At 43.2% G+C, this 23209-nt stretch overlaps 1 protein-coding gene and 1 long non-coding RNA gene across 2 annotated transcripts; one reads left to right on the forward strand and one right to left on the reverse strand.

Moving 5' to 3' along the window:
- The first annotated feature begins 6444 nt into the window (after nucleotides 1-6444).
- Nucleotides 6445-18221, forward strand: LOC115375205 (uncharacterized). Its single transcript, XR_003929696.1, has 3 exons — nucleotides 6445-6614; nucleotides 14372-14435; nucleotides 16500-18221. It is a non-coding gene; the product is annotated as an uncharacterized LOC115375205 (long non-coding RNA).
- Nucleotides 18222-20022: 1801 nt separating this feature from the next.
- ccl20a.3 (chemokine (C-C motif) ligand 20a, duplicate 3) lies at nucleotides 20023-21028 on the reverse strand. The gene is made up of 4 exons (XM_030074887.1): nucleotides 20903-21028; nucleotides 20624-20729; nucleotides 20434-20511; nucleotides 20023-20315 (listed from the first exon to the last, which is right to left on the reverse strand). Exons 1-4 carry the CDS (start codon nucleotides 20976-20978, stop codon nucleotides 20273-20275), a joined length of 303 nt encoding a protein of 100 aa, XP_029930747.1. The 5' UTR covers nucleotides 20979-21028; the 3' UTR covers nucleotides 20023-20272.
- Between the last annotated feature and the right edge of the window lie 2181 nt (nucleotides 21029-23209).

Genomic DNA, 23209 nt, shown 5'->3' on the forward strand with positions numbered 1-23209 from the left:
AAACCGGCTGCTGATGATGTAACAGGCAGTAGAGTATGGGAACTCATGAGGGACAAAAGATAGGCGGGACAAAAAGAAAAAAAAAAATCATGAATAGCAAACACCCTTTGCACCGTGTTGCCTTGTACAGTAACTTAAACCACTTCAACAGCTGCTTTTTCATGGCGTATTTACCAGCATTGCCATTCACCGTAACATTATGTACTTACTGACACTTTTGAGTTTTCACAACATTGCAAATATTACAACACAGTCACAGATACAACTCTGCTGATTCCTCAGATAATAAAATATCTTGTACCAAGCTGTCGTAACAGACTGATGCTAATCTAAGTGTTGAAAAGCAAATCTTTACCTCCTCTACACAATAGGCATGGTGGAGAGAAGAATTCTGGCTTTTTTCCCCTTTCTGCTGAGAAGCAAGTGTATTTTTAACCGTGGAGGAAACCTCCAACCCTGTATTTACCAGGGGTGGGGTCACACCAGGCGGAGTGCAGGCCAACTTCAAGTCCCTCAGCACGGTGCAGGCATAGAGCCTCTCTGTTCTTAGTGCTGGGTGCAGTTATGCAGATTATGTTTGCTGCATGACCACTTCTGAGGGACTATAGTCGGCTAACTCTATAGGACGTGTGGTTTCTATACCTTCCATAACTATGACTATTGTACTGCCGATGTGCACTTCTTTTTGATGCTCACACTGCAGTTCTGTTGTTTCAGCATCATCCCATCCACGGCTAGCAGCACACCATGCTAGCTGGCTAACTAATCCCAACTAACCCAGCCATGACAGGATGCAGAGCTTGTTGCATGTATGTACGCTTCGAATACACACTCACACCCCTTACATGTCACTGCATGCCCATCCACTCTCCAAACGTACGCGAACACACACACACACACCCTGCCTCAAACATGAAATCACCCCTCACATGCGCACACACACACACACAGCCTCGGGATCATCCTCACAGTCGGTTACATAACCAAACCAAGCCAAACGTCCATCTTTATTGGGGTCACTTCTTTTAACAAGAGACATGCTCTCCCAGCAGCTGTGTTAGTCAGCCTTGCGGTAAATTTGCCTTCACCTTCAGGCAAAACGTATAGCAAGAAGCTCTGTCAGTTCTGCAAACCCTAGCGTTGTACAATTTCCTTAATGGTCTATGGAACAAATGCATTGCGACTTCTGCTTATTTGTTGGTTGAATTATAACATTGTTTCTACACACAGGCACACAAACAAAGGCACGCTCTGCTGTCTTACTTTGTTGATTACGATAAACTAATAAGCATAGATGTGTCTGTGTGCATGCGTGCATGTGTGTGTGTGTGTGTGTGTGTGTGCTGTCTGGGCGTGGGAGAGAGCCCCGAGGGAGACACAGAGGGGTCACATATAAGAGGCTTTAGGGCAGACAAGTGAAAAGGAGGCCCTTTCTTGGACAGAGACTACGGATTAGGATGAAAGACGTACGAGTGGGGGATGCTCTTTCTTTATCTGTCTCACCAGCTCGCTCCGTCTCTCTTACACATTCTGCATCATGCCTATTCAAAATGAGTAAGAAATAAAGAGAAAGATACAAAGACAGACAGAGTGGAAGATAGAGGGAGATACAAAGCCAGATAGATAAGATAGGGTGATAGCATAGAGTGAAAGAAGAATTGAGACCTTGGCAGATCAATATTCAGCCTCTTTAGAATTCAGTATGCGAGGGAGAGGCCACGGGACGCACTGCTCTTTTCCCAGCCACTTGATTCGTCACACATGCTAAGAGAATTTAACACACTCACTTCTGGCAGGCAAATATATGCCTCACACACATGTACATGTGAAGACATACAAGGGCATGCACTCACTGAATCAAATGTCCACACCCACACATAGACCTCTATTGAAACGCTGAATGAAACACCTGCACTACGGCCCCAACCGCACACAGCACAAACTCAAGGGCAGACTCGTATTTTCCATAACGCTAGTAAAAGAAGTTCCCGGTCCTCCACTGCGCCACAGGTTTGTTGAGATAATGCACAGCAGCATAGTGGCATTAGTACCTTATGCAACAGCGCATTGTGTTCAATTATGGAGAGTAAACAGATAAGATAAAGGGTATGGATGGTTGCTGCTTTAGCTGGCCCACATACTTTCAGTCAGACTCCACTCATGTGTGTGCTGTTTATCAAAGCAAAAATAACCCCGGCCATCACACACCGAGGCTAGTTTATGTTGTTGACAAAAAGGGCCAACAGATCTGAGTTAATGTGACAGTTAACTAGCATTAATTCAGGAGCAAAGGTAAATGAAGCGGGCCTGGGGACACGACAGGGGAGTGGAGTGGGGATGGGAAGACGTGTGTACTGTACCACACTGGACCATGCTTGGATGAGCATGTAGGCCATGCCAACAACAATGCATAATACAGCCTCTGGTGATGGGGGATGGATACACGCACAACCGCCCCACCGCCCACCCCCGAACGCGCACACACGCACACACACAGACCTACACTCGCACAAACACACATACCCACACACACACACGCATGCAAAGACATTGATGGTGATGGGGCATGGAGTGGTTTATGCTCATATCAAGAGACACTCTTTGATCAGTGTGACAGGAAGGGCACTTGCCCCAAAGGAATTAGCTAACTCTAGCCTTGCAAAAGCACATTCACAATAAATCAGGCATGTTCGCATTTCCAACAGATACTTTATGCAAGAGGGGAGAGAATGTCTGATATTTAACTTCATTAATATGCTGAATGTATGAATATGATTTGTTCCGGTTCAATGTCCAGAGTAGCATGATAACAATTTTGAGCAGAACATGAAGAAATTTAGGTTGCATGTATAATCCTCTCAATTTAATAGGTTCTTAATCTGCATAGCCAATTTACATACAGGCATCGTCTAGTAAAATAGAGCAGCCACATGTGTTTCCGTTGCTTAAAACTAAAAGAGTTTTTCGGAGCGTATTGGTGTGTTGTCGGGGTGCGTTTTGCATTTTTAACTTCACAATGCTCTTCAGATGTCATTTAACTCGCTACTTTCAGAGCTAGTTTTAGGTGACAGATACATCGCAGATGAATGCCAGTTGGATCTGATTTTGGCCAATGAGAAAAGCTGTTTTGTGTGTCATCCACGGCTTAAAGTGGTGCACCCAGTCGGAGGCTTTAAAAGGGGGAGCAGGAGAGGGGAAGAGAGGAGAGAACAGAGAGGAGGAGAGCGAAGAGATGGATGAGAAGTGAGGAGAGGAGAGGAATTCAAACCTGCATTTTTATTAGAAATGAGGAGAAACAACAGAGTAAATGGGCCCAATTTGGCTACACTTGGTGCTATAATAGTTGCCCATCCAAAAGCCTATGCCCAATCCCCACGTCACTTTTGTCAGCCTCCAAACCCTGCGGATGTTCTGCGTGTACAGCAGATGCACATAACCAAAGGATGTGAGGCATGAAAGCAATGGGAAATTCATTACATATTCCTACCCCCCTCCGTTCACCATAATCACCACAATTAGCAGACATCTGCAGTGATTCCAAAGCTGGGAGTGTATTCAGGCAATCAGAGCAGCTTCACCAACGGCACTGACTACAGCCCCCTCTGTGATGGGCCCCATCCTGAAGGGAAGCATTCCATTAGAAACTCAGTGATTAATTGAGACGGAGAATTCGCTCCTGGCATCGCAAGAGAATGAAACCCGACGGGAGGCATCCATGATAGTAGGGTTGTACAGAGGCTTGGTTAGAGGTGGTCCGGAGTTTGTGGGGGCTCCGCCATACTGTTCGTGATGCGAGATAAGGCATTCACACTGTGGTTCGCAATTAGCAGTAAGAGAACAGTCACCAGAAACAGTTATAGGAAGATTTTTCTGACCCATCAAGTAAACAAAACCTGTGTGTGCCTAATGATAATCCAGATTTTATAGCTGCTTGCCATTTCGAGGCTCAAAACCTATTGTTCTTGATGGCTATGGCAGGAGCGGCACATTTGAGCGTATCGTTAAATATCGCCCGCTCTTCTTCAGGACCACTGGAAATGTTGATGCCCAAATTACCCATGTGTGATATAACCCATTATGTCATCTTGGCTTGTGGATAAATACATCCGTGGGTTTGTGTGACAGGTTAAACCATCTCAACCGTTAACTGCTAAAACTTTGAAAGGTTTGAGATAATTCTCAGAAGTGTGGAGTGGCCTGTTTACTCCATCTGTGGAGGATGACAGAATGTTAGACAACTCATTACTAAAGCAGTGGGAGATGTCATTCATACTAGGCACAGTATGGCACAGCCATGGTTTAAGCCTGAGCTTAATACGTTGTCATGGAAATCTACAGTAGCACATTGGACACACTTTCCATTTGCATTAAGGCCAGGGACAGACGAGGCCGGATCGCACACATATGGTTATAATAAGGGTAAATAAGTACATCAGTCTGGCACACACAGCCATGGATGCTCATGTTCAGACGTAAACACATTTATCACTTACATGCAATATTGTGCTTGTCAGGTAAAAACCTTTTATCTCCAAAATGTCTGGTTTGCAGAAAATGGGCAGGCTGCCTTGTTTTCCATCTGATGGCCATACGGTACATATTTGAATTTAGGTTTTGAGTTCAAACTGTAAAATCGTAGAGGACCCCTTAATCCTTCAGTTGAAAGGAACCATGGGCATGTTACATAACACCAAAACTGGAGTTACTGGGTTTTCACGAGTTACACTCACACACACAAACACACACACACACACAAAACACACAAACTGTGAGATTTGTGGACGTTCTGCAACTGTGACTGAAGCTGCAGCTACATTAAGAGGAAAAGAGAGAGATTACAAGCTTAGAGGAAATCTAGTCAAGGCTGTTGCTCTCGTTCGGATGTTTGAAATTGAACTGAATAAATCTAGGTGTTACTTCTGAGAACATTATTATTCCCACCAGTTATGCAAATTAGACTTCCAATTCACACAATAATCGCAAGATGTGCCGCTTTGTTGAGACTTTCTTCACCGGGGAGCGTGCAAACTCCATCAGTTTTAATGGAGACAACAAGTAGAGTTTCCAATGAGAACTAATTTGCGGTCGACAAGCTCTTAAGAGTCATAAAGTTGGAGTCACAATGAAATGGATGTCTGTGAGCGTACACCTGGCGCGTCCCTCTTTCCCGTGCGACGGCCTGGTCCTAATAAAGGCCTGTGTGGTGCAGCACAGACAGACTGCGTTTCTGCTGTGTGGAGAAATGTGTTCAATCACCATGGCTACCGGTCAGAGTAGAGCCCCCGCTGTGGTTATTAGGATTTCTCTGTCTGCTCACACACTAGCCCAGTATGCAGGTTAACACCTCACATTCGGTATTATGGATGTGAATCTGTGTGTGTGTGAATGTGTGTGTTCATGAGGGGGAGGCCGTCGGGTCAGGGGTGATATAGTATTGTAATTACGCCTACAGGAGGGCGTCGGACTATTTCATTCAAAGCATCTCCTCTCAGAAACTGCCAGCTAAAATGGACTGACATGCACTCCTCCGGTAGCCCTACTGCTTCCCAACAGTAGCACTGATGTGAGAGGGGGAACATGAGAAAGCTTTGAGCAGTATTGATTCAGCTGAGTACTCTCCGAGTACCAGAGGATCTGAAGAGGGAATTATCCATGCACCATTTCCTCCCTACTCCTGTGTGGAAAATTCTGCAGTTCTAGCTTTCTCGTAGCCTACATACAGCAGGGCAGAGGAACGCACACACACACACGCACACACACAGACACACACACGCTTACATGCACACGCACGCACGCATACACACACAGGCTTTCTAAAGGTACTAAAATAATGGTTGTTTGATTTATTTATAGTTGGTGGCCTCAAACTAGGCTAGTCAAGCATTCTTCATTTTTTGTCAAATTAAACATGACAAAAAACACACATCCTATGAATTCCAGGTGGACACCATGCTACAGTCCTTCACCCATAGGAGTAATATTGTAAAGTAACGCCACAGGAATTATTATGTACAATAAGGTCATCATAAACAGGACAGACAGTCACAGACGCACTGTAAGTCCCTGTAGGAATATTATAGGGATTTTTTCCTATAGGGGACAGACTGTTTCTTGACTCCCCAAATTTGACACAAAAAGATCATAGCCTATTATTTGAAATCATTGCAATAGCAATGTTTAAGTCAATAAATACACCAATGAGAACAGAATATCAGAGAGACTCGGGGCATTGTCTGCATATGCCGCTTGCCCTAAGTATCCTCCTCCACTCCCCACCCGATTTCTCCTGAATAATACACGATGTGCCCCCTCCCCGCTGCCGCGACATCCAATGGGAGACGTGAATTTTATCAAGCTATCTCCACTGAGCCAATCCCGGCCGTCCCGGTGATCCATGTAAACCGGATGCCCTCCCTTCTGCCTCTCAAACAGACGTAGGCTGTGGATCTGCGACCGGGAGGCGCACAGTGTGGAGTTGGCACTGGATGGAAGTGATGAGATTGAAAATGCCACTGTGGCAGACTTCAAGACATCGGTCCTAACACATCAGTCCAAATCGCCAGGGCAGTGAATCCTGCTGTTTTGCGAGCTGTGGGTTGAAACCGAATTTTTTTGTAAGTATAGCACCGTGTAAAAATGTGTAAAACTGTAAGGGGAAAAAAAGAAAGAAAGAAAAAAGAGCGAGCCTGTAAAAAAACAACAACAGTGTTTTGTTTAATCCTGTCTCAATAGAATATGTGAAATCTGATGCAATAGGTCGAGAGGAAATATGAATCGATGTGGGTAGCCTAATTAACTTGATGCTTTTGAACTTGAATTAGCCTGTGTATTTTATTGATGTATTTTTAGGAACGCATGGATTTTTTTTCTGCTGAATATGCACATGGTTGGAAAAAATGAATGCATGCGAAACTCTGTGACAGTGTTCTGGGCTCTGGACCGGCGCTCCAGCTCGTGTAATAAGCGGCTGCACATGTCTCCAAATCAGCGCATGTGAATTCGTTCAACATGCCAGTGGAAAAAAGGTGTCTTTCATCGCTCATTTCGTAAGGACATTCGTGTGGCCCGAGGAAAACGTGATCTCCGGGCAGACTCTGCCAGCTGAAGTGCCTTTTGTTTTACTGCTTGTATTATAAACTTTTATGCGTTAGGTTATGCTTGCAAAATACATCGATGGCCTGACTCTCTCTTTTTTTCCCATCGATGCTATTTGAAAGTTTTATCGATGTGCTTTAACACCTAGTGGAATCCAAAAGAATCTCAGTAGACGCCTCTCAAACACTCAAACAATATAACTGATTCATTTCACCCACCAGACAGTCCTTTTTTATTCCTAATGGGCCTGAAAGTCGGCGAACACTGATAAATGGTGGCTATTATTTTTCAGCTGAACAATGCGCACTGGCTTTGTCTGGACCATCTGTCATTGTATCGACATTACACCACCCCTCCTGGTCCAAAGATTCACAGTGAGACACCTGAAGAGCAGAAAACAGACAGTGATCATTCAGAGCTCCAGCCGTCTTGCTCAAAGCCGTGACTCATGATGTGATCCGCCTGTGTGGATGCGTGCGTAACGCCTGACAGAAAATCTGAAAACGCACGGGCACAACCCGGTGCAATTAAAACATTTTACGCCTTTATGAAGGAGGTATAATTGCACATAAACCACGACTACCATGCTTTTCAATGTGAATGGAAATTGGAAATAGTGCAAGTCGCCTTTATGCATGGCGAGCTTTTTGCGCATCCTGAATTCTCGGAAATAGTCTTGGCGCATCCGACTTCCTCCTGGAATTTAGGCCTCCAGCTTGTATGGCAAAATAGACTACCATTTTCAGGGTGGGCATTTTGAGAGTGATGCCCCCTGTATGGCCCAATTAGCATTCTCTAGTTATATAAAGCAATATACACTTGGTTTTGGGGCACATATTATGCTACCTTGTTCAGCCTTTGTGAATATCGACCCTTCAGGTAGTTTAGCAATTGCGCGCCTACAGTATAGTGCAGCTGAGATTTTTTTTTTTTTTTTTTTTTTTTTTTTTTTTTTTAGGTCTCTTTAGAAACTGCCGTGCTTAGTCTCTCAGCGTGCAGTGCCAAGCATTAAAGTGCCTTAAGGTTAATGAGGCAGTCTCCATAAATTCTTCTGCCATCTGGATATAGTGGGTCTAGACGCTTAGTGCAGCACAACATTTTAATGGGTGTGGACTATATAGGGGTCCTCAATTTAATGAAAAATAAAATGCACAAGGACCTCCTCTTGAAAAACAAACATTTACCTCAGGCTGAGTTATTTTATTTATTTATTTATTTATTTATTGTTAAGAGTATTTCACTGCATGCAGTCAGTCTGTGTTTTACATAATCAGCTGAGTGGAACTTGCTTTTTCCAGTTTTGGTCCAGGTTATCTTTGAGAAAGAGAGAAAGAGAGAGGGAGGGGGAGAGAAAGAAAGAGAAGGAGCCACTGAGTGACTGAAGGCTACTGATAGGTGCTGATATCATCAGCTGTGATATCCTTACTTCCGTCCCTCTCTCAGGGCTGAGTTACACATAATTCACTTTAGCTTTGTCTGCATTGGAGAGACTAAGCAGCAACCTTCTGCTCACTCACACTGAGGAGCAGCGCATGTCTGTGTCTGTGCCTGTTGTAGGGCTTTAATCCAGTTTTCAAGGTGAAATTGCTCTCAGTGGGCTATCAGAGTGGAATGAGTTAATGGAGTAAAGCCACTATCTTCCTGCCATGCAGAGAGAGGGCTGGCTGGATGTTGGTCTTCTTATCTTCTGCTGAAGCTGTGATCATCATTCCTGTGCTACCCACTCTCTCACGTGATGGGCTTCATCAGCTGCACCCTGCAATTATGGAGAAACCTGCTATCACAGAAGAGAGGTGCTTAGCCATGGATCACTATTGTTTTTTAGTTTCACATTCTGTCTAAAACAATCTCAACAGTATTTAGAAAAGATTTCTGCTTAAAAAAACAACAACAACAACAAAAAACTTCTCTTTATAGCTTTTACTTTCAGCAACAATATTATGGTGCTGGACCAAAGGCTCTCCTTTCACTTCCCTTTTACCCGACAAGTCCCTGTAAACACTGAACACTCAGATGTAGAGGGCAAAAAAAAACACTACTACACTCACTTCCTCCTCATTATTCCGTTCAATCATTGAAATGCAGTATGCAAAGTCCTTTTCATTCTTTATTTCTGAGTCATCTGGACGACATAAAAAAGCATAGGTCCCTGGTGGACGATGAACCATATCCCCAGAAATAGATGTAATGAGTATATGTGTGTGTGCGTAGTATTTTTCTTATACCACATCAGATTTGATCAAACAGCTGTAAATCCAAAGCCGACGATGCCTGGAGACGCAGTTTTATAATATCGCAGTCCAGTATTATATTAGTGTTAAGCACATACAGTTGGATTCAGTTAATGCATCAAAGATAGTTGATGTTTGAGGCTGAATGAGATCATCAGATATTACAGAGGCAGGAATGAGGCAGCGTGTGTGTCTGTTTCTGTGTTTGTACTTGCTCGTGTGTGTGTGTGTGTGTGTGAGGTTATGGCGGTGGGTAAATGGAAAGCTTAGGAAATGGATAGACCTCTGTTCACTGCCTTGGGCGCTTTGGCAAACGGCCTATCTAGATGAGCAGATGACCTGTGACCCCCTGTCTCGCCATGGGCTCAGGTCAAGCCAGGTGGCTTTTAAGAGCCGATCGGGCCTGTTCAGTAACATGTAACAGTTCAACTCTTCACTTCAGAATCAAACGGACTCTTTTAGTTAATTGATGAACCTTTGCGCCTTCTGTGTGACCATGTGTGTATTTTTGTGCAAGCCTGAAAAATAATTTCCTCGGTTCATGTGTGTCACAGGTGAGGTTATGCACCAGTGAGCACTGATTCAGAGGTTAGGGCAGCAGTCATTAGGTAGCCCCCGTCTGCTCTCACCTGGTCAAACCAGGTCTGTTAAACCTAGAACATCTGCTCCCCCAAATTCTTTGATTTTAACTTCTCTCTCTGCCGTGAACTCTGCTGAACTATGAGCTAGGCTTAATAAAGTCAGAAACCTGTCCAAACTGCCTAAAGCTTCAAAAGCTCCTTTTATCTAGGGGTTTGCACTGTGTGCTAGCAACATCCGAGATAGGAGATAAAGAAGATTTGCCAGTTGGTTGTCAAAGGCAGATCCAGGTCTGCCATTAGACTTCATTCTGGGTTCATTTATGAGACAGTACAGCTGTTGTGGCTCCTTTAATCATGAGGCAGAGTACTTGTTAGACAAAAACACCACATTAGTCCAGACCTTGTTGGAGCTGAAAGAAACAGCCTGTCTCCAGTCTGTCACAACTATCTGTCTATTGTATCGCCATACAAGAAATTCCCCATGGAAATTTTGGAATCTTTCCCATTGTTCCTAAAGGAAAGGGGGCTTTCATATGGATGTGGGGAATGCCAGGAAATGACAGGCATTCTTTGTGGACTATTTGAAAATAAACTTGCGGGTCCTCACTTCCTTCTCAAGAGCTAAGGAAAACCAGAAATGAAGGCAGCATTATGATTTCAGCAATCCCTTAATGTCATTTTCACCATCTTATGTTTCCTGCTGCAATTTGTCCTTCAATTTTATTTTCTTATGGTCACATTACAGTTCAATATACTGGAGGTATATCATTGAAGTTTCAGCTAAAAGGCTTTGGTTGTGGGCTTTTACCTTTTTTTTTCCCCCTTCAATCATATAAACGGGTGCGGCCTTCTTTTCTTCTCATTTGTTCTTATTCTGCCTTATCTTTCCCCTTACTTAAGACACAACCCAACTGCTGGAGCTATGCTTTATGGGGTGTGACAGTGAGCAGTGGTTGCCAAGGCAGGCTGCGTGGACTGGAACGTAAAGCTTTACATTCAGCCGGCCACGGTCGGTTTGGGGAAGACTTAAACTCCCCTCAACCCTATACAGACCCTTGCAACAGGAACTGCTCTCATTCTGCTGAGCTGGCAGGAAAAGTGCAGAAATGGAAGGGGGGGAACAGAAGAAAAAAAAATGGAAGAATGTCAGACCTCCCTTACTTAACCTCAGAAGTTCTTAATTGTGCTTTCAACTATGTTTGAGAAGGGAAATGGAGGTGCGCTGAAAGAGAGGTGGAAAAATGGGGACTGATGTGTCATGATTCCTAAATTATACTTTATAGATTTTTTTTCGACCATGTTTCCAGGCATTATTGTAAGTGTATTTTGCCACTACTCAGGTGCTCGTGGCAGCTTTGTGTAGCTTTGTGCAACAGGCTCTTCTTCTTTCTCAGCTGGTCAGTCTTGCTGCTCCTCAGACTGACACTCACACCTTACTCCCCCTCCTCTCTCTCTCCTCCTCCTCCTCCTCTTGTTGTTTTTCCCACCAGGCCAGTGGTAGTTCCCAGGTATTTGACCGCTGTAGCGTAGCCGGGAGGCTGGTTGTTCCATCCACTGTGAGACAAAAGCAGCGTGCCTTGAAGAGAGGGATGAAAGGAAACGGGGCTGTGCAGCCACTCCTTTTTACAATGGGAAACCTCCTTAGTGAGGTTGTAGAGCAAATAACCACCTTCTCTCTATCTTTTTTTTTTTTTTTTTTTTTTTTTTTTTTAACAAGCCCAGGGAGTGTGTTTGTGTGCGTCTGTCTGCGTGTGTCTGTGTGCAGATATAATGTGAGTTTGTGTGTGCATGCATGCAAACAGAAGAGGGTGCTTATGGCTAAATAAAAAGTTTTAGTCGCCTTCCACTCATTTAGATCAGGCCCGCAGATGGTGCCTCTCTAATTAAAGATGTTTTGTTTTTGTTGTGGTTTAAACTGTAATGAGAAGGTTCGAAATGGAGATGGAGATGAGCACCTGTAAACGAACCAAGAAATAGCATGGAAGTGTTTTTTCTTTTAAAGTAGTCTTGTTCCACCAACAAAGGCTTAGATTCATTCTGTAGCCTTTTGAGTTATTTTAATGAAAAACATTATTTGTGTTGAATGTGCCAACGCTGCTAGTCCTTACCAGATATTTCAAGTATTTACCGTACTATCAAGCAGTGCAGCTCTCTTTGTTAGAAGTGATTTATGCTCATACAGTCATCTGAACTATGCGTCTGCTGCATATCTCTATCTGTCTGCTGTAACCCAGTGGCACTTAGTGCAGTGTTATCATCTAGGGCAGTAGCCAGGGGGAGGGAGGAAGAACCACAGGAGTCTTTTATGGCCCCAGCTCCAGAGACAACCTGTTCTCCGGCACCTCTCTTCTGGCACTTTTTTATGACATCATAAATTCCTCCATTTCCTCTGACCAGCCTTAGGTGGGTATAAAGGACATAACTGGCCAGTAATTGTCTGTCTGGCCCTCTCATCTGTCAGTCTCAGTCTACTGCTGGTGACTTCCTTCAGAGCCAGACTCACAGACTGCCTGAAGATACAGAGATCTCTTAGATCTGGAAGGTGGACCAATAAAAACAGCAGTTTTATTTGATGAGTGCTAAAGCGAGGCAGTTTTCGTTTCGGTAGAGTTTTCCTAGGAGCCTTTTGAACTGCATCTTTGCTGGTCATTTAGGTCAACGAAGAGAGTAAGCCTGGCACCAGTGTTCGTGGCCCTTTTCTGCTTGTATGTGCACTTCAGACTGAAGACAGCAGCCCACTCTCAGACCTGTTGATACCTTTTGTTTGTTGAAGTTTGAGGATGAGGAGTAGAAAAGAAAGGATTAAGGGTAGAAAGAGGAGGATTGGGAGAATGGAGGAGCCCTCAGGAACATTCAGTGTTCACATTCATCTGAGGCATGGCTGGGGGCTCCTCAGGGAGGCAGGAACAATACACGCACCAGCACGACAACATTCCTCGGGGTTAAAAAGGTCAGGGGTCACCCAACGACCCCACCCTGCCAATCAGACCCAAGGCACTAACTCACTCCCTTTGTTTTTGGTTTATGTCTTTGCACTTGTTGAACGGACTCAGCACTTTGCGCTACATTGTCCCATTTGCTCTCTAATAGACTGCACTGGCATGGAGTGTCTTGACTTTCTTTTAAAGTTCATGCTCCATATTAGCCAGTCGTTTTTAGCTCAGGCATTGGCAGTTTCACTTGATTACACCTGGAACAAGGCACATGAGCAAAGCTGGCTTTCGCAGCTTCTCACAGCTTCAAGCTGATGTATCGAGTTGAAAATAGATGTTTCGCATCTCGGGGGTGGCGAGGGAGGAGTTGATATTTTTTCTTCCATTGTTTCAAGCGTGTTGCTCTACAGAGAGAGAGAGAGATAGAGAGAGATGGAAGAGAGGTGAGAAAGATTTGCCACACAGGAGAAGCTGCACAGGTTGAGCAGAAGAAACTGAAATCACATTAGCTTGAAGCTCAAACGAAGGCCGTTTGTGTTAAAAAACAGATATTATTAAATACTTAATACTTAGTAATTGTACTGAAAGTTCGCTTGGCAGCCGTAGTAATGTGGCTGTTACAGCAGTTTTGAAAATAATGTTTGTAGCGGTATGGCCTGTGTCACATGTACCATAGCCAGATGCTGAGGAAGGCAGGTAGTGAACCATGGCTTTATTTCTGACATAGCAGTGAAACAGATTGTTACACATACTTTAAATTTACTTGAAAGATTATGGCATATAATCAGTGCAACTGACAGAGGTCAAGTATTTGGCCACTGAGGACATAGCAGATTCTCAGTGTAAGCAGGCAAATGTAGAAGACCACAGTATGTATATGGACACCACACACACACACACACACACACACACACATATGAATATATATATATTCATATGTGTGTGTGTGTGTGTGTGTGTGTGTGTGTATATATATATATATATATATACATTTGAACACCACAGATCCCTTCCAATGAAGTCTGAGTCTGAAAGCTGCCATTAAAGCAGAGAATATGCATGTGCAGGCGTGGGGTGGCATGTGAGGCCCCTGCAGGCAGACTGCAGGTCTGTTAGTCATTATGAATGAATGTACAGTACACACTGGAGTGGACATGCAGCTACATTAAAGCCTCACCCACGGCCACATCGGACCACCCCAGAGACACACCGCTGGCACTTCCTCTACCTTTTTCATGGCTCAAGCCTCAGGGGAAGTGTGTTTTGGGATTTCCTGAGAAACCACTGGACATTCGACTTCTTTTGTTTAGACAAAAATTCCACTGACTATCAAATTGATTGTAAATTCTTATACAAATTTTCAGATTCCCAGACAAGCCTGTTTATGCCGTTGCTTTTTTTTTCTTTGTTGTTGCTGTGCAACATAAAAATCAATCTCCAGTGTGTGCCTCTTGCCTCACAGGGTGTGTGTGTATCTAACTGATTTGTGTTCACATGTTATTATTATTGTCTCTCTGTCTCCTATCCGCAGGTGTTCACAGTGCGCCTCTTGAAGCTAACTGTTGCAGCTGTGATGAAGATTGTTTCAGAGTAAGGTATATATCTTCAATATATTTGATTCTCACAAAAGTGCGTAAGAAGAGATCTTCATAAATCACACAGTAGAAATTGTAGTAATTTCATACGATTTTTTTTTTTTTTTTTTTTTTTTTTGCGTCTTGGAGGCGTAACATCAGAGAATTTGACGCTAAACCCCCTATATTTAATTCGAGCGCTGTGCGTGATGCGGACTAAAATCGACATACAGTTTAGGGAGGAGAGATCACTCTGTATGAGCCTGCAGTTAGAAATGAAAGCCTATCTGGCTGCAGCTGTGGAGGAGCTCCAAGATGGGGACATTTATTGTCGGGAACAAATAGAGCCTTTTTATTTTGTCTAGCAGCTGACGCCTCTCCCCACCCACTCCTCCAAAACCGCTTTTGTCAGTGATGTAGAGTGGCCTGTACAGGCAGACCCAGAGACCACGAGAGTTTCATAGCAGAAAATACAAAGTGTGGGGTTCGTTGGCGATAGGCTTTCGAGGAGGAAAGGCCCGGCTGTTTGCCATATGGTGTAATTATCTGCTATTTCAAAAGATTATCTCCCTCCATCAACACAGTGTTTAAAAGTGTGTATGTGCGCATATATGTATGTGTGTCTGTGTCTGTGTGTGATCTGATCTCTGGTTTGTACCCCCTGTGTAATGTTGAGACTCTGTGGCCTGCAGCCTGGCCCCTCATTCAAGCTGGGTTAGCTATGATCTCCCCCCTAACCCCAATACCCAGCCCCCCAACAACCCTCCCTGATCCCTCCCTGCCTCGCACACACACACACACACACACACACACACACACACACACATAGAGTCCCTCAACACAAAAGAAATATTCAGCTGTAGAGAGGGGGTCCCTCAGAGGGCGCGACATTGAACTGGGGGGGATTAAGAAGAAATGCCTGGCTGACACTGGGGTTGCCATGGCAAAGCCCCCTTTTCTCCTCTCCCTCAACCCTCTGCCTATTTTTCATTTTAGGTCGCATTGTGGGGTGAGGTGTAAGTAAGTGTGTGTGTGTGTGTGTGTGTGTGTGTGTGTGTGTGTGTGTGCATGCGCGTGTGTAAGTGTGTGGGGGAAGATGTAATATGGCTTATGAATTTGGTCTCTTATCTATGCTGCTTTGCTTCACCCTTAGAGAAAATAGACCTCTATAGCTCTTGTGCTGGAACACGGACCACGGTGCCTGGGAGCAGAAAACGCTCTCAAAAGCTAAAACACTCTTCCAGCAGCCTTCTTCAATTTATTTTTTATGCGGAGTTTTGTGTTTATGGATTTGTATTTACTAAGCAATTGCAGATTATTGCTTATAATACCATAAATTAGACCTAGTATCCACGCAGCAATTTATCTGATTGTAAAACAAACAAAAAAAAAAACAAAAAAAAACATGCATTTATATATTCATAGAGGAGAGGAAGACATGAGATTTTTTTTTTGTAAGACGTAGCATACTCACAAGACAGCATCAGATTGTTATTATGCATGATTTTCTGAATTACAGCAGCGTTTGCATGATGCATCGCTCTTCTGTTGTGCTGAGTGCGTTAGCCTGGTAGCTTGACGTCGGCCTGCCCGCCCAAGCACAGTAATGGATGCGGGCGAGCATGCTCGGTGACATCAGCGCCTTAAGTCGATGAAATAGGGCGATGAATGAACATAGATCAGCGTTTACCGTCCTGACGTCACCCCGGATCTGTGCAGCCGGGAATGACACTGTCAGTGGTTGTTTGTCCTGCAGCGATGGCCTGCTTCTGACAATGGGGGCACTCAGGCTGCGGCCAGGCGAGGGGCTGGATATTAAAGCTTGGCTGCACAGTAGGACACCCAAGCATTGTTCTCCATGTTAAATATCCATAAGCAATATTGTAATTTTGTTCCGAGCCATGCAAAAACACAGAGAGGCTGGTTCCAGGACCACAGGGGAATAGAGCAGCGTTCATTTTACAGTAGTATCATCATACAGTTTACCTGATTACGATGTAAACTGTATCCACGGATACTAACAAATCAAAGAGTAACACAGTGCAATACACATTGCTAACCATTTCCTCTTCATCTGTGTTTCAGATGCTGGTACAGCCAATATTACACCCGAGACCTGAAGATTAAAGACCTCCACGTGCATCTGATTGAAGAAGTGATTGCAAACAGATCTCATTTTATATTCCAGTTTTTTTTTTTTTTTTTTGTTTAATGAAATGCACCATGTGTTTGTATCTGTGTACAACAAAACCAGCGCAACCTCGGTGGTCCATCCTTGCCCCGTGGACAGTGGACTCATTCTGTCACTGTCCTGTGTCATTATGTCCCTCTGCTGTGCGACCTGACCTCTGTGATTTGAGTGACACCCTCAGTCGTGTCCCTGTCCCCTGCTTGTCTGACATGACTGCCCTGCCTTGTCTGTCAGCTCAGCTCACAATCACACCCACTCCCCCTGCTTGCCTCGGTGAACATTCAACGCTGTCGGTGAGTTTGGTATGGATCACATAAAAACCATCGACCGTTGACTGTGCCCTGTGGCTTGCTCTGACGTCATCAGAAATGATCAAAAGTGCTCTGCTATCTACGAAGGACAAAAATGCAAGTGGGCGAAAACGGACAGAAATGCACACATGAACACACTCACACATACATGTGCGCACACACACACACACACACAACTGATTCCACTGTAGCCCAAAGACCAAAGGTCACAATCAACATTCATTGCTGTCGCTGGGTTGGACTGTGTGGAAAAGCTCACTGAACAATGAGTGCAACTGTGGCCCAGATCTGCCTGACTCACGTCTCAGCCAATAAGCCAACCGGATGTGAAACGCTCTGATTTCTTTATTTATATAGCTCTTGTTTTTCACTTCTATTTTCTCCACTCTTCCTCCCTCCCTGGCGCTGGGAGTCTTCAGGGGAAGAGAGAAAGAGAGAGATAGAGACACAAATAGACTTCTGGCTGCTTGCTTGTCCTCATCCTCCTCTCCTCTCCTCTAATTGGTGGTTATGTGTGCAGCAAGGGGGAAGGAAGCGGAGTGAATGTGTAATCATTTGGAGTCTCTTCTCCTTTAGATGTTTCATCCCTCTCTTTTTTGTTTGTCTAATTATATAGTGTGCTCAGTTAACTGTGTTAACTGTGTGTGTCTGTGTGTCCGTGACACTGAACGAGGGAGAGAAAGAAAAAGAGCGAGGAAGACAAAATAAGAAAAAGAGGGAGGGAGATCATAACAGCAACAAAATTTATTATGTAGTTATGAATATACTTTGTATAATCTTTCTCCCGGTGGTGCCACTCTGCATCCACTTCAAGTGATTTCCAAATTCAGAAAGTAGATCTTTTTCACCTTTCTGACTCAGGCTGCTGTCTCATTATCTGCCTTTGAGTTTCGTGAGAGACTGTCTGGCTGCCTGCCTGTGTGTGTGTGTGTGCGTGTGCGTGTGTGTATGTGTGTGCGTGCGTGGTGATAGAGGACCTGTCTGGCTATCTCAGAGTGCAATATGTTATTTCCTTCTATCCTAATGCCTGGTCCCCAGTGGGAGAGCGCAGTCTGTAACCTTGTCTTCCTTCAGACAGTCTGGGACCAGCCATGCTATTGGCTTTTCTCTCTCTTTCATTAGGCCATTTCATAGCGACTGTCTTATATTGTTTCCTGTATATAATGTAAATACACATCTCACGTGGTAAATGTACCCATATAATGCATAATAATATTATCTGTGTATTAGATCCTCATGAAGCTGAGGATTTTTATGACTCATTTTTTTTTTAACTTGGCTCAATAAAGTTACATCACAACTGAAGCACAAGAGTCTGGTGTAATTATTTTACTTGTGAATACCCATATTAGAGATGTTCCTCATGCTGCTAAATGGATAAATGTATTGTTGCTCAGCAATGTTTCACAGAATGTCCCTCTCCCGGTTCCTCTCCTCCTCAACTCTGTCTTTGCGTAGCCTATATTGCTCCCTCTCTAACAGAAAGTACTCTCTCTGTCATTTAGTGACCAACCCCCTCGCCCGTCTCCCTCTCTCCCCAGTCTCTCTGTATTATTCATAGAAAAGCACTCTGTGCAGTCGTGCAGAACAGTGATGGTGATGTAATAGTGGCTGGGAGCGTGGCTCCGGACTGTCATTTGGGATGGATTCATGCGACTGGAGAAAACGTTCAGTTTGTTCAGCTTTGTTGATGTTGCCGACAGCTATATTTGATGGCTGGGAATTGAACCTCAAGCTCATCTCACAAAAAAAAGTAAATTCAACAGACCACATTTCAAAGACCTGAAATCTACCCATGATGCACCCTGTTGTGGACACATTAAGGTGTCAGGGATGAAGGAGGAGGCATGGAGTTTCATCTGAAGTCCTCATCCTGCATGCTCTTTTCATCTCTGTGGAGCAAACTTATTAGCTTTTATATTGCAAATATTATTAAAATGTCAGACCTAATAAAAGAAAGACACAGTAACCGAGTTGCTTAAATGTTATGGTATTGCGCTTCCTCGTGGCACTACCTCCATCTAGTGTTCAAAAATCTCCCAGTATTAATTATAAGAAAAGAGACTCGGCCATTCTGTGAGCTGCACGGAATGAAATACTTTACAGAGAGGAAAACACAGCGAAGACAGGCCATTGCTCATTTTCCCCAGTGTTTTATAATTGTATTATTTTAAATGATTATTTATATTATTATTTTAATTGTATAGTGACATTGATTCCCTGTGGTATACTGGGTTCAATACTGTGTGTCATACAGAAAACGTCCTGCCAAGACCATTCTACCATAAATAAAACAAAGCTCCACACTAAAATACCCTTCATAAATATGTCATTGTTTGCAGCCTGCGTGTGTGCATGTGGGATAGGCCTACCTGTACTTCTACATTCTTCAAACAGAAAGCCCAGATGACTTCCTCCTGCTGATGTCAGTGGACTTTCACCAGATCCTGTTTTTATGTTCACCAGGTCATGACCGTGGAATGTAAAATGTCCAAAGCTGGAATTTCTGTGCATGAGAAGACAAGCGGGACAGTAGAGATAAACAAGTGTGTGATGTCAGCGTACACATGCACACTGTGTAGTACAATAATAAACACGATAAGGACACCTATCATCACCAAGCTTTTAACCAGCTGTCATGCTTTGTTTTATTCTTTTATTCTATTATTTTACATATTTTATTGTATTTATGTCTTCCTTTGTTTTGCATTGAGGTGTCTTCCTTTGTTTTTAGATATTTTACTGTTTCAGTGTCTTCCTTTGTTTTATCTCCATCTTTTATATATTTTATTGATTGCTCGGTTTTATTGGGCAATATTTGCACTCGTTTTAAAAATAGAGGTTTTATTTTATTCTCGGTTTTAATTTTATTGTTAAGCACTGGCAAGCAAAAGTGGTTTATAAATAAAGCATTATTGATGATGATGTTGTTATATAATGATTCACTTGTATACAGCTTTCCATTATTCCCCGACACTAAGCCCATGCACAACAAATCCAAAAACGACAGGAGAAATTTGTATATATATTTTTTTTTACAAAAATTTATTGCAGCCATATAACGATATAACAACAAACACAAACGCATCATCGCATACAAACAAAAACAAATACAAACCAACAAAAAACAAGTTCCATCCTTCAGTGCTCTTACAACTGAGCTCGTCCACATATTACCAGGCACATGGTTATATTACAGTATTTGTGGCCGAGGGAAGCTGTCAGCGGGTCATAAACGTGCGGATAATAAAGGTGCGGTCAGCGGGTCCCAGACGGAGCGGAGACAGAGGACGTGGAGCTGCCGGGCCCCTGCGGTCCCGCTCCAGAGGCTCTCCTCAGCCACCAGCCTGCCCTCACTAGGCCTGAGAGGTCCTGTTGTGAACCATTTGCGCTTTATTCCTGCAACAATAATTCAGAAAGTTGTTGTTTTAACTTCAGCCACTGCTGTAAAACAAATGTAACATCACTATTTATGCACAGACGCATTATTTCTGAGACGATTTCCTCAGAGTCCTACCTTAGGCGGTCGACGCAGGTCATCACCCAGCCCAGAGCAGGATTTGTACACGCTGCCCTGCCCTTTTTGGTGTAAAAACTGTAAAGGAAACAACAGAGCATTAGCATATAAACTTAACACTGGTGTTAGGTTGAATCTATAAATGTCTGGTTGAGCGTCAGAGGCCGAGCATCATCCAATAGGAACTCACATGATGGCGTTGATGTGACACAGCTCTTTAACGGTCTGGACTGAGTAACCCTTGATGGCATTACATGGGATTATGCCACGAGTGTAACTGCGACAGCATTCAGATACTGTGGAACAAGAGAGGGGACAAATTAATTATATAGAAGAGAGACAGGGAGAAAGACAGAGAGAGATTAATCCAAAAAAAATGCAGGCAAGTAGATAGACTGTAGAGGTGGAATTTGTGTAAATGCAGTGAGGAGAGTAATTGAAGGTGGTGGCAGATGAAGCCAGTGTTTACCTGCAGATGTGTGGGAGGCAAACAGGCCAATGGTCAGCAGCATGAGTGCCAACACTGCCGTTCTGATGAGGACCATGTCTTCTCCTGTGTCAGTGGCTGTGTCTCTGAGCTGAGCTTTAGTCTCGCTTGTCCTCAGGTGAAGGTGTGCAGGCTGCTGCAGCTGTAGCTCTATATATTCTCAGAGAAGCAGGAAACATCTCAGCCATAGAGGAGACAGATGAGGGTTTTTTTCTTGCCCACGCCAGAAGAAGTATTGCACCATTACAAAATTTCCCCCTCACTTTCCCCAGAGAAAAGGGGAACAGCTTCAACACATGCCAAACGTGGAGATAATGTGCACATATTAAATACTTCTGAGTGGCATTCATACCTGGTTCACACTTTGATAGAGGGTTTGTGACATCTACATGACTACTACAATGTGTCACTACAAACCAGATCAATATACAGCTGAAAACATCACATATGGTTCAGTTGTCATGTTAATTATGAATAGTTTTGAAAAAAAAAAAAAAAGAAAAAATATCAGGGAGGAAGCAACACAACAGAAAGCTTTACACTCATACAAAGTTACAACTTTCATAAAGCAACACTTGTCAAAATTACGTAAAAGAAGCTGAATGATGTGACATGAGCAAACAGCGTGGCACACTGGCACTCTGTTCATGAATAGAATAGAATAGGATAGAATAGAACAGAATATAATAGAATAGAATAGAATAGAGTGTGATAGAATAGAGCAAAGCAGAGCAGGGCAGAAAAAAATAGGACAGATCAGAATGGAACGGAACAGAAGAGAACAGAAGATAAAAAAGCAGAGCAGAGCAGAGCAGGGCAAAATAGAATAGAAAAGAACAAAATGGAATGGAACAGAACAGAAGAGAACAGAGCGGATGGAAATAGAGCAGAAACAGAACAGAACAGAATACAACCGAGCAGAGCAGAACTGTGCAGAGCAGAGCAGAACAGAACAGAACAGAACAGAACAGAACAGAACAGAACAGAATAGAACAGAATAGAGCAGAACAGAGCAGAATAGAGCAGAACAGAGCAGAACAGAACAGAACAGAACAAAACAGACCAGACCAGACCAGACCAGACCAGACCAGACCAGAACAGAGCAGAACAGAACAGAACAGAACAGAGCAGAACAGAACAGAACAAAACAGAGCAGAACAGAGCAGAACCACAGCCTGGCATTCACAGACCTCAGGTCACACTTGTACCTTTTGTTACCACGCCTGTTCAAAATAACCAGACCTTTAGTGAAAAGCACAGGGAGTAACGCGGGGAATTCAGGAGGTGTGACTGCTTTTGGGAAGTCACCACAACATTACAGCGTAGAAGGCAAAATCCTTGAGAGCAGTTTTAAGTTTAGATACGAAAAGGTTCTCAGAGGTCGCACAGAGTCTTACTGTAAATAGATCACAGTGTGGAGTGCGTAAATGTAGGCAGCTACAAGTGGGTTGGTTTGAGGTAGTCAAGGAGCTATTTTCTAGGTCAGAGGAACACTTGCAATATCGCCTAAAGCTTTGAACAAAAGAGAAAAAACTATACGGGCAACACTTAAATAGGTCATGGTACAGTTAATTTCTTCCCAAGATGATGCATCATGAATTTTCCTCTAAAACCGCAACCCTGTTTAACATGCAATAATTACCACGGCTTTACATCCTGCACAATGCCTTTACGAAACAAATATAGCATGCTGTAACTTAATATAATTTTTCTGTCTGCATATTTAAAATGAGCTAAAATGCCAGGCTTAGTTAAAGAGATTTTTCCCTTACATTCATGTGGCAGAAGATGACTTAACTGCTGGCATGTTAGACTGCCAGTACAAAGACCAGGACAACTCTAGTCATTATTATCACAATACATAAACATAAATTAAAAATTCTATGCAAATAATTATTGGCTAGATTTGAGACCAGAGAAGAAATACTTTTGACTTGTTTGTTAAAAGTTGTTTTAACAAACAGAAGGAGATACTTGTTTTAAGAAAAAAAAAAAAAAACACTAATTGATATGTAACCTAGGTGGTTATAACTGTGGGAATACAATGTATAATAAAAATAATAACAGCACCATCATCATCATCATCAACAACAACAACAATGACAACAAGAATAAGAATAATAAGAATAATAATTTCAGTGTATAATCTCAATAATGTCAATGACTTGCATATTATTCCTCTTACATCAAAAATTACTGTTGTGAAAATTTGTTGTTGTTATTTATTTTAGTTATTTGTTGTTATTTGAATTCCTCTTTTTGCACATTTTTGTAAGACTAGCTATTGTA

The sequence above is a fragment of the Myripristis murdjan genome, chromosome 17 (genome assembly GCF_902150065.1).
Source record: "Myripristis murdjan chromosome 17, fMyrMur1.1, whole genome shotgun sequence".
In the NCBI taxonomy this organism is placed as follows: Eukaryota; Metazoa; Chordata; class Actinopteri; order Holocentriformes; family Holocentridae; genus Myripristis; species Myripristis murdjan.

What these genes read in the sequence shown, in the direction of transcription:
- ccl20a.3 (XM_030074887.1), bottom strand. Translation starts at nt 20,978, where the DNA reads ATGGTCCTCATCAGAACGGCAGTGTTGGCACTCATGCTGCTGACCATT. An exon ending in TGCCTCCCACACATCTGCAG is followed by an intron (nt 20,730 to 20,902) that starts GTAAACACTGGC and finishes CTTGTTCCACAG; the next exon opens with TATCTGAATGCTGTCGCAGT. An exon ending in TGTCACATCAACGCCATCAT is followed by an intron (nt 20,512 to 20,623) that starts GTGAGTTCCTAT and finishes TTTCCTTTACAG; the next exon opens with TTTTTACACCAAAAAGGGCA.